Source organism: Macaca fascicularis, chromosome X (genome assembly GCF_037993035.2).
Source record: "Macaca fascicularis isolate 582-1 chromosome X, T2T-MFA8v1.1".
Classification (NCBI taxonomy): Eukaryota; Metazoa; Chordata; class Mammalia; order Primates; family Cercopithecidae; genus Macaca; species Macaca fascicularis.
Window position 1 is genome coordinate 9,913,318 of NC_088395.1, and position 11,605 is coordinate 9,924,922.

The 11,605-nt window shown below is 41.1% G+C and overlaps 1 protein-coding gene across 1 annotated transcript in view; it reads left to right on the forward strand.

The window, feature by feature from the left end:
* The window catches only part of CLCN4 (chloride voltage-gated channel 4), a 79,235-nt gene extending 67,939 nt beyond the window's left edge, over positions 1-11,296 (forward strand). Inside the window, exon 12 of the mRNA XM_005592942.4 lies at positions 6,836-11,296. Within this exon, the coding sequence (XP_005592999.1) occupies positions 6,836-6,926 (91 nt within the window). The 3' untranslated portion in view covers positions 6,927-11,296. The remainder of the gene's footprint in view (positions 1-6,835) is intronic.
* The last annotated feature ends 309 nt before the right edge of the window (positions 11,297-11,605 follow it).

The following is an 11,605-nucleotide window of genomic DNA, read 5'->3' on the forward strand; positions in this document are numbered from 1 at the left end:
TAGCCCTAAATGCCCACATCAGAAAGCTAGAAAGATCTCAAATCGACACCCTAACATCACAACTAAAAGAACTAGAGAACCAAGAGCAGACAAACCCCAAAGCTAGCAGAAGACAAGAAATAGGCAAGATCAGAGCAGAACTGAAGGAGACAGAGACACAAAAAACCCTTCAAAAAGTCAAACCCAACAAATCCAGGAGTTGTTGTTTTGAAAATATTAATAAAATAGGCTGCTAGCTAGAGTAATAAAGAAGAAAAGAGAGAGGAATCGAATAGACACAACAAAAAATGATACAGGGGATATCACCACTGACCCCACAGAAATACAAACAGCCATCAGAGAATACTATATCACCTCTATGTAAATAAACTAGAAAATCTAGAAGAAATAGATAAATTACTGGATGCATACACCCTCCCAAGACTGAACCAGGAAGAAGTTGAACCCCTGAACAGACCAAATTCTGAAATTGAGGAAGTGATAAATAGCCTACCAACCAAAAAAATCCCAGGACCAGACAGATTTACAGCTGAATTCTTCGTACCAGAGGTACAAAGAGGAACTGGTACCATTTCTTCAGAAAGTATTCCAAACAATTGAAAAGGAGGTACTCTTCCCCAACCCATTTTATGAGGCCAGCATCATCCTGATACCAAAACCTGGCAGAGATACAACAAAAAAAGAAAACTTCGGGCCAATATCCCTAATGAACATTGATGCAAAAATCCTCAATTAAAAAAAAAATACTGGCAAACTGAACCTGGCGGTATATCAAAAGGCTTATTCACCACGATCTAGTCAGCTTCATCCCTGGGATGCAAGGCTGGTTCAACATACACAAATCAATAAATGTAATTCATCATGCAAACAGAATGAAAGACAAAAACCACATGATTATCTCAATAGATGAAGAAAAGGCCTTAGATAAAAATAACATCCCTTCATGTTAAAAACTCTCAATTAAGTAGGTATTGATGGAGCATACCTCAAAATAATAAGAGTCATTTATGACAAACCCACAGCCAATATCATACTGAGTGGGCAAAACCTGGAAGCATTCCCCTTGAAAACCAGCACAAAACAAGGATGCCCTCTCTCACCACTCCTATTTAACATATTGTACAATTCACCCATTTACAATGCATGATTCAGTGGTTTTTAGTAGAAAATGGGTTATGCATTCATCACCACAATTTTAGATCATTTTCATCACCCCCAAAAGAAACCCCACACCCCTTAGCTGTTACCTCCTATACCACAGCCCTTGGCAACCACTACTCTACTTCTTTCTGTCTCTGTGGACTTGCCTATTCTGGACATTTCATGTCAATACAATCATGCACTATGTGGCCTTTTGTGTTTGGCTTCTTTCACTGAGCATCATGCCTTCTTTCTTTTTTTTTTTTTTTTGAGATGGAGTCTCGCTCTGTTGCCCAGGCTGGAGTGCAGTGGCGTGATCTCGGCTCACTGCAAGCTCCACCTCTCGGGTTCACACCATTCTCCTGCCTCAGCCTCCCGAGTAGCTGGGACTACAGGCGCCCACCACTATGCCCGGCTAATTTTTTTGTATTTTTACTAGAGGTGGGGTTTCACTGTGTTAGCCAGGATGATCTCGATCTCCTGACCTCGTGATCCGCCCATCTCGGTCTCCCAAAGAGCATCATGTTTTCAAGGTTCGTCCACACTGAAGATGTTTCCATACTTCTTTCCTTGTTAGGGCTGAATCATCTTGCATTGTGTGGATAGACCACATTTTGCTGATCAATTCATTAGTTGATGGACATTTGGTTTCCCTTTTTTTCTTTTTTAAAAATTATTTTTAATTTTTGTGGGTACATAGGTGTATATATTTATGGGTATATGGTATATTTTGATACAGGCATGTAATGCATAATAATCATATCAGGGTAAATGGAGTCTCCATCACCTCAAGCATTTATCCTTTGGGTTACAAACGTTCCAATTCTTTTAGTTATTTTTAAATGGACAGTTAAATTATTGATTGTAGTCACCCTGTTGCACTGTCAAATACTAGATTGTATTCATTCTTTTAAACTATCTTTTGTACCCATTAACCATCCTCCATCCCCTCCTCCCCCCTCCCCCATTCCCTTTAGTTTTCAGATGAGGAGGTGAGACTCTAAGAAGCAAAACACTGCTCAAGGTTAAAGGGAATTGGTTGCAGAGCCAGTCTCATCTGGGTTCTTACAGGTCTCCTATCTCCTGAGGCACAATCAGCTGCCAGGTGCTGGGAGGACCTTTGATGGAGAGCCCTGCCAACTGACCCTAACCCTTGAGGACATCAATCCCCTCCATACAGCACCCTCTGGGACCAACAACAGTGGGGAGTAGACCTGGGCATGATGGGAAGATATGTGGCAGCATCCTTAAGTATCCAGATTCCTGGAATGGCTGCATTTTGGGATACCTGTTCAGTAAAATACTGAGGATATGGGGCCAGGTAACGGGATTCCGTGTCCTATGTTTATGGTATATTATAGATTCACCCACAGAGGTCTATTTGTGTCTGAAAGCTCCTGGCTGGGAGTAACAGTGAAAGTATTTAAGAGCTGGTGCCAGATGATGAACTCATTTGTTATGAATTGTGGGGAGTTCGCTGTAGTTCTATAAGGTATGAGGTTGGCAGGGGACATCCCAGGGTGTCTAGCTCAGTGGCTATAAACCGACTGGTGTGGAACTATTTTAGTACTTTTTAATCTGGATGGTGGTTCTCAACCAGGGGCAATCCTGTCCCCCCTCCACAGGAGACATTTGGCATTGTCTGGAGACATTTTGGTTGTCATGATGGGGGATGGGGATGCTGCTGCATCTAGTGGGTAGAGGCCCAGGATGCTGCTATATGTTATACAGTGCACAGAATGGCCTCTCTGCAACAAATAATTAGCCAGCCTAAATGTCACTAGTGCCAAGGTGGAGAAACCCTGCGTAAAGCCTTCCCAGGTGGAGGGCTGGATGGGTGGAAGGAGTCCTATGGGCCCAGCTTGGGACTCATTTCACTGCTACTGCATGGGAAGGGGCCTCACTGGGGACTCTTATCTGCCTATAAATAGAGGCCCTTCCCAGTAACAAAGCCACCTTTCCTAACTATCATGGCTTTCTTGAAATTAATTAGAATCATCAGAGCTAGAACAAAATTTACCTGACCCTGGGAGGAAACCTTGTTTAAAAACATTTATTTAAATTTTTGTGGGTACATAGTAGATGTGTATATTTATGGAATACATGAGATGTTTTGTTACAGGCATGCAATGTATAATAATCACATCATAGAGAATGGGGTATCCATCACCTCAAGCATTTGCCCTTTGTGTTACAAACTATCCAACTGTACTCTTTTCATATGCCTGTTTGCTATTTGTATGTCTTTTGAGAAATGTCTATCCAAATATTTTGCCCGTTTTTTTGATCAGATTATTAGATTTTTACCTATAGAGTTATTTGAGCTCCTTATACATTCTGGTTATTAATCCCTTGTCAGATGGGTAGTTTGCTAGTGTTTTCTCCCATTCTGTGGGTTGTCTCTTCACTTTGTTGATTGGGAAACCTTTATTTCTTATGTGGGCCTCTAAGGCTCTGACATGCCTCAGGTCTGGAGGCCTGGACTGCTCTTCTCAGCAGAAATACACAGCTGCCAAAGCAAAAGGGCAACTCTGATGAGACCGGGGCCCACTAAAGCTTTTGCAACCGTAGAAGCAGGGTGATTTGGCAAAGTATTGGGTAACAGTGCCCTTGAGAAAATGTGTATCTCTGGTTGATTGATTGCAATGGGCCCTCGTTATGACAGTTGAGCCCGAAGCAACTAAGACAATTCAGAATGGAAAGAAATGTTTTCATGCTCTGCCAGCTGGACCCAGCAACCTTCCTGTGTGAGACCAGAGCCCTTGTTGGACCTTGAATCTATCAACTGTGTTCATGTTCACAGATGGGTTTTCCCAGGAGAACTCAGCATCTCACTGCAAAGAAGAGTACTAACATTTGTTTCCTTTAGGTAGGTCTTGTTTCAGGATTATAACAACATTTAGGTTTACAGAACAATTGAGCAAAAAGTGCAGAGTTCCCATATATCCCCTTCTCCCCCCTCAGTTTCCACTATTGTCAATATCTTGCATTACTGTTGTATTTGTTGTAATTGATGAACCAATATCAATACATTATTATTAACTAACATCCATAATTTACTTTAGAGTGTACTCTGTGTCATATATTTCTGTGGATTTTGACAAATATATAATATCATGTATCTACCATTACAGGATGATACAGAGTAGTTTCACTGCCCTAAAAATCCCCTGTGCTCTGCCTATTTATCCCTCTCTTCCACCCCCAAACCCTGACAACCACTGATCTTTTTACTGTCTCCATAGTCTCCATCCTTTTCCAGAATGTTGTGTATTATGTAGTTGGAATCATTCAGTATGTAGCCTTTTCAGACTGGCTTCTTTCATTCAGCAATACACGTTTTGATTTTCCTCCAGGTCTTTTGATGACTTGATAGCACTTTTGTTTTTATTGCTGAAGAATATCCATTGTCTGGATATGCTACAGTTCAGTTTATCCAGTCACCTACTAAATAACATGTTGGTTGCTTCCAGGTTTTGGCAATTATGAATGGAGCAGACATCTTCTAAGACATTTTCTTTACATAACTACCAAACCATAATGATGTAAAATTAACAGTAACTCAATATATCATCCAATATCCAGTTGATATTCATTCAAATGTCAACTCAGAATTCCATCAAAGTTTGTGCATTGCATTGTTTTGCCTTTTTAGTCTCTTGTCTAGAACAGTTCCCTGCCTTGTTTTGTTTTTTTTAATGACAGAGATTTTAAAAAATAATTCCAACTTTTATTTTAGATACAAGAGGTACATGTGCAGGTTTGTTACATGCAAAGATTTCCTTTGAAGAGTCCAGACCAGTAGTCTCACATTCTGGGTCTGATTATTTCCTCATGATTCAATTTGGCTTAAGTAGTTTTTGGCAGCATTCCAACATAGGTAATGTTATAGAGTCTGCTTTTCTGACTTTGTTGATGATAAGCTCCATTGCTTGGATGAGGTGGTGATGACCAGAACCCTCCATTGTAAAGTGACATTTTTCTCTTTGTTCATAATCTGTAGAAAAGTACTTTGAGACCATGTGAATTTTCTGTTTTCCAGCAACCATTCACCCAATGATTTTGGTATCCATTAATAATTATTGGTTAAGCTAATTATTACATTGGGGGCTGCAAAGTATTAATTGTCAAATTCTGTCCTGCTTCCTGCGTTTATCAAGTACTCCTCCCCATTTAAGAAAAACAATCACTGTAGGGTCATGACATATTCTTCTAATGTTTTTGTAATTTATATTGTCATTATTCTGTTTGCTTAGCATGCTCTCTCACTATTTTACTCTTTCCTAAAGATGTTGCTGTGAGTTGGAGGGGAAGGGGCCTTATCTGCTGTCTCCCTCAGTGTGATAGATGGGGAAACCAACACAAGAAACGGATACCTTTTCCAAGACTGTTTAAGGTCCAGTGTAGTCAGAGTCAAAAAAGTCAGAATTCTGGCCTGACAGTTTCACTAATCAGCGTCTATTTCACCAGGTGTAACTGATTTGAATACTGCTTAGAATACTTACATCCCCTTTTCATATTCACTAAGAGATAAATTTGACTAATTTTGCCTTAATTAAATAAATGACAGTATATTACAATTATGTTTTCTGTTTTTTTTTATATTATCATACTACACAGAGTAGAAACCCATTATTTTAATGGGTTTAATACTATACAGTATTTTAGTGTGAGACTACCAGAGTTTGCTTCCCCATACCCCTTTTTTGGGGGGTACAGTGGAGATACAGTGAGTACTATTTTGCAGACTTATGTGGCAATGGAACTTCTTTTTTTCCAAAGAAGTTGTTCACTTCTCCTTCTCTCAGACTTTTCATTTTACCCAAGGGGCATGATGTGTTCCTGCAGGTCATCATTTAGTAAAATAATGAAGCAAGGCTTGCTATGAATGGTTGTGCAAATGTGCACTGTATACTCCAGAGGGCACAATTTCCACTGCAGTGTTTGTGAGCAGTGCTCCTTGGCATTGTGTGATATACAGTCTTGGTGGTCCCATACAATGGACTCTGGGAAGTGCCATTCTTTTTATAAGTTGAAAGCAATGGAATTTTGGAAGAGGAGGCAATTTACATATGTAGTCAGAGATAAATGTCAAACTTTATCCTCCCAGTAAGATAGAATTACAAATAGAATCACTTTTTATCTTGTACTTAAAATTTCTTTTACTTAAAATACCTTATACTTGGAATTCCTGTGGTGTGGTCAAGTTTTGACAATGCTGTTCATAAACCCTTTTAAAATTGATTATAGTCTTGAAATTTAAGAGGATATAGCAGTCATCATAGGTTTACTGCCTTAATAAACAAGCTTGCAATCTCTGTGACCTAATGCAATAAAGGTTTATTTTTCTCACATGTTACATCCAGTGTGGATTGCAGGTGGGCTCTGGACCTAGGTCTTTGAATCTGGTGGCTCCTAAGTCAATCCTCAGAGCCCTTCACTGGCTCCTGTGCCTCTGGCTGCCAGATGAGAAGAGAGAGTGGGGAGAAATGCACAGGAGACCTGGGAGCGGCATCTGTCACCTCCACCCATAGGCATTGGCCAGTGCTCCCTCCATTGGCTCTGCCTAACCACAAGGGAGGCTGGGAAATGTTGTCTGTCTCTGTGTCCACATGGAAAAGGCACTGGGGTTTAGGGAGAGGGATGAGTCATTGTTGCAAGGCTGACCTCTTTTCTCTATTTGTTTCTTCTCCAGGAGACTTCTTGGCATCATCACAAAAAAGGATGTTCTGAGACATATGGCCCAGATGGCAAACCAGGACCCCGAATCCATCATGTTTAATTAGCAACAAGGTGGCAATTATTTTCAGAAAAACACTGACTGTGTCATTTAAAAAGAAATAAATGATATGTTATTATCCCAATGAAAGATCATGCATTGGGGACAGCGGAAACAAAAGCTTTATTTGAAAGGCGGGGAAGAAGGATGAAACCTTTAAAAACAAAAACGAAAACATCAATGAGTAGGCATTTTATAGCTTTAACCCCGTACGAGTTTCAAGCTGTGTTTCCTAATGAGTTTGCTGCTGCTGTGGGAGCATGTGGGTGGGTAAATGATGTAAATGATGTGATCTGTACAAGTATGTGGAGCATGAATGCTGACTCAAGAAACTTTTACCCCTTCTGCTCAAGGCTGATGTTTGTAACTTATGAACACACGTGAAGTGTTGAGTCCAAAAGACAAAGGGGTATCGGCATGTCAGTGTCATTATTTATTGGTTCTTGAAGTTTTGCTGCTATGTTACTGAATCATACTAAAGACATTTGCACTTACTTTGTTGAAAAAGAAAGAAATTAAATTTGAACACAGTGAAAGCTGCAAGTATGCCAGTGGATCCACTCACGACCATCCCGTTTCTTGCTCCTGTTCTCAGCCTGTTATCTGGCTTATCCATCAGTTTCTGAACCAACATCAGGGGCGCCTGCCATGATGAGTGTGAAGAAATCATTTCTCTATGCAAGACTGGCATCCTGGGACTGCATGATGAACTATTGGACCATATAGTACTGTGCTGTGTCTCCTCCCATACAAAGGGACACATCCTTATTTTGAGGATATACTCACCTGATCATTGATTTGCATCCGCATTGCATTTGCTTCATTTATTTATTGCTTTTGCCCATGCATTCAATATTGATCAGCTCAGCACTTCCATGGGCCATAGCCGGTATGCCCCCAGCCTGCCATAAGCGTGGTTTCATTTCCAAGTAGCATATGCAAGAGTCCAAACAGGCTACCCAATGTTACTACTTATTTTTCCTCTCAGGTCTTATCAGATGCGGCTGTGGAGAGGATGAGGCATACGAGTGCTCAGTTGGAATCCCTCCAAATGGATTGCAAGAGAAATACTAAATTGATTCTAAATCTGTTCCATTATCTTCTCTGTAGGATGCAAAACGTCCAGTTTTAATGTATAAGCATGCACTTCATACTAGCAATCACAACGCAGGAGGACAGCATTAAATTTTATACAGCCAATTTGAGCACTGGGCATCTTTGTATTTGAACTTAACGACACATTTACTCTTTTAGTCAGGATTTTGGTCTTTTCTGCGGGAAGGAATTAAGCTATGTATTAGGTCCACCATATGATCTGTGTAAGTAAGATTATCCCACTTGCCCTTTCTCTTTAGTCTTTGTCCCTTCCTTTTCACTAAGTGCCCCTCATCCTTTTCAATCTCATTGTCACTGGATAGTGCTGCATCACTTAGGTGTGTATTTGGCTGCAAATAACAGAAAACCCAGCAAACGCTGAAGGGCTGAATAAGAACCCTGAGAAGGGGGTACTCCAGGACTGTCCCCATAATATCATTGGGATCCCCATCCAGTTGCTATTTCTTTTTCACCATTTTCACCTTTTGTCCTCTGGCTTATTGCCTCAGAGTTGCAAGATGGTTCCTGCACTGTCAGGTATCATGCCTGCTTTCTAAGTGGGAAGAGGAAGGAAGGGAGAGGCAAGCAACTAGGTACAATGTCTATCAGGAAAGCAAAGCTTCCCCAGAGATGCTCAGCTTGTATGCATTGACTGGAAGTTTGTCACGTGGCTCCCCCTAGCCACACACTAGTGTGGGAAGGAAAATATTGAGCTAGTCACATTACTCTCTGAACGAAATTCGTATTATCTTATTAAGGAAGAGTGTTGGTCTTCAGGAGGGGAAGTTTGCTGTATTGGATGCCGTCATCATGTCCTTGTCATTGCCCTTCCTGTTTTCATTCTTGCCAAATTCCTGTGAATGCTCTTCTAACCTTCCTGTTCCCCACCCCTTCTCTCAGATTTGACCTAGAATTCCCAGCCCAAATCCATAATTTCTTAGCTCTAATAAGAATTTTCTTTTTTTTTTTTTTTGAGACGGAGTCTCGCTGTGTCTCCCAGGCTGGAGTGCAGTGGCGCGATCTCGGCTCACTGCAAGCTCCGCCCCCTGGGTTCACGCCATTCTCCCGACTCAGCCTCCCAAGTAGCTGGGACTACAGGCGCCCGCTACCATGCCCGGCTAATTTTTTTGTATTTTTAGTAGAGACGGGGTTTCACCGTGTTAGCCAGGATAGTCTCGATCTCCTGACCTCGTGATCCACCCGCCTCGGCCTCCCAAAGTGCTGGGATTACAGGCTTGAGCCACCGCGCCCGGCCAAGAATTTTCATGTTGGACAAAAACCTAGCTACAAATGGGTTTCTATGAAACTTCTGATTAATGTGCAAAATATTTATTTTCTCTGGGTTAAGACATTTTTAAGTCAGATCATGCTGACACACTAAGAAAATTTGTGTAATTCATTGACCCCTTCCTTCCAAAATAACAAGTAGCCACCTCAGTGTGACAATATCCGGTCAATAGTAGAGAATTTAATCCTTGGTCCTATAAAAGAATAAAATTCATTGTCATATTTATAGTACGTAAGCCTCAAGTAACAGGTCTTAATGTTAGTGTTGGTGTTGTGGTTTCTACGGAACATTTACAAGTGAAGTTGGATTCTCCTGGGCTTTAAATCCTAAAAAGTCTTAATGACCACTTCATGTAGTTCCCCTCTTATTCTCCTGTGGTCTCCTCAGAGCCAGTGTGTGCTGGGAAAGAGTATTAGTTATAGCCTGGCTTTATAGAATCCAGGAGGTCCTTTTAGCTGAAACGAGCAGCTTCAAAAGGGAACATGAAACAGTGAAAAGATAGCCAAAGGTCAGTGAAACCACAGCATTTCTTTCTAATCTGGCTGAGGCCATGGAGGGGAATGAAGGGAAAATATGCTTCCAGGCCAAGGTCACTGAGGGGGACCTTAGGATTTGTGTCCTCCCCAGTGCTTAGAGTAGAGATATCTGCAAATTCATGGCAAACAGTTGGAAGAGTTACTTAACTGAAACAACCCAGTCTTACTTTCTTTTGTAAGTTGATCCTCTGATTTATTGGGGGGTTCAGGCTCTCCTCAATTGAAGGTCAAAGTTGGACAGGTGGACTAAGGTCAAGGATGAGGAGTCTGCGGTGGGGACTACCACAGCAAACTGTCTTCCTTCTGTGGAGTCCTAACTCAGTCATGTGGTCCACTTGCCCAGGGGCCTGGGGGCTCAGACAAACCCCATGGGGAACATGCTGCCATGCACTGTCTCTTGTAAATGTAGTTGGGTAGGGATCCCGAGGGTATTTGCTCTTTCCAAATGCAGAACTTCTATCCACTTTATCTGGTGATCTGATGAACAGCACGGGGACGTGGAGGTGAAATAAGCATCTTTCAGAATAATGTTTTTTTTTCCTCTTCCAGAACCAAAGGCTTTAGATATTTGTGGAACTTTCTGGATTCCTTCCGAATCAGGTTTACATAAAAAACCATCAACACATCATGGGAAAGGAGCTGTTTCATGACACACATCACGTGTTTCTTGCTCTCACTGAGGAAATGTGTTGTACAAAAGCACCAAATAAGGGCACCCTGGAAGTGACATGTGTGTTTCTTCTAAGTGGTTTTTAGTGCATCCCCTGGGATTGCAGATGCTCATGTGGCTTTTAGGGAAAGGCAGAATGTGCTAGAAGTCGAAGTCATTCAATATTCAGTGCTTACTGTTACTTGGAACCGGATAATCTCAGTTCTTTGTTCAGTCTTTCCCAAAGACCTTACAAAGGAGATGTGTAAATAGATAGATTTTGAGACTAATAAGTCACAGAAATGGAAAATTTTAGAGCAGTTTGTGTCACTTAGGTGAGAACTGATTACTTTAAATTACCAACATGTGCGAATTCTACTTAGTATTCATTATTAGATGCTGAGCTGGAAAAGATGAGAAACCCAAGGAGAACTATTGAATTACCACATAATTGTAATATTATGCTTTCATTTTAATTTTGTATGGGCAGTGTTCTATCAGACTAAGCTTCTAGCCTTTGAAATGATTTACATGAGGAGAGAGCCTGTATATCTGACTTGAGAAACATTAAGCAGACCCTATTTTCACCGTCGCGGTAATAACTATTTATTTGCTATCCTAGAGGTGCTGGGAATGAGCCTCCGGGTGACTTTGATGAGATATATTCACATTTGGTATTGGAACGACCACATAGCAACGTGTTGGGTTTTTTTTATTGTAACACTCTGTGTAAATGTTGGCACCTTATTAAATATTAAATGTTTGAACTCTATTTTTAAAAATAAAATAAGCACAGAATCCGCAACAAACATGTTGTAAATGGAAGAGATACTGATTTCACAGTGTGTTTCTACACAGTAGAACCTCCGGAAACCTGGTCCCCATGACTTGGTAGAACTATCCAGTAAAGTTAAAGACCCATCTTAAGACTGGTATACAGATTGTGAAGTCCATTAGGTCAGCTTTAAAATTCCTTGTTCTTGGCTGGGTGGGCGATGACCAAATGAAAATTCAGACTGAGGCTATCAGTTTCCAAGGATTGGGTAGGAACACTGTCCTCAGGCCATCTGTGTTTGCCCTGTGTGAAGGCTGGGGAGTACAGCTTGGGCAATGGTCTA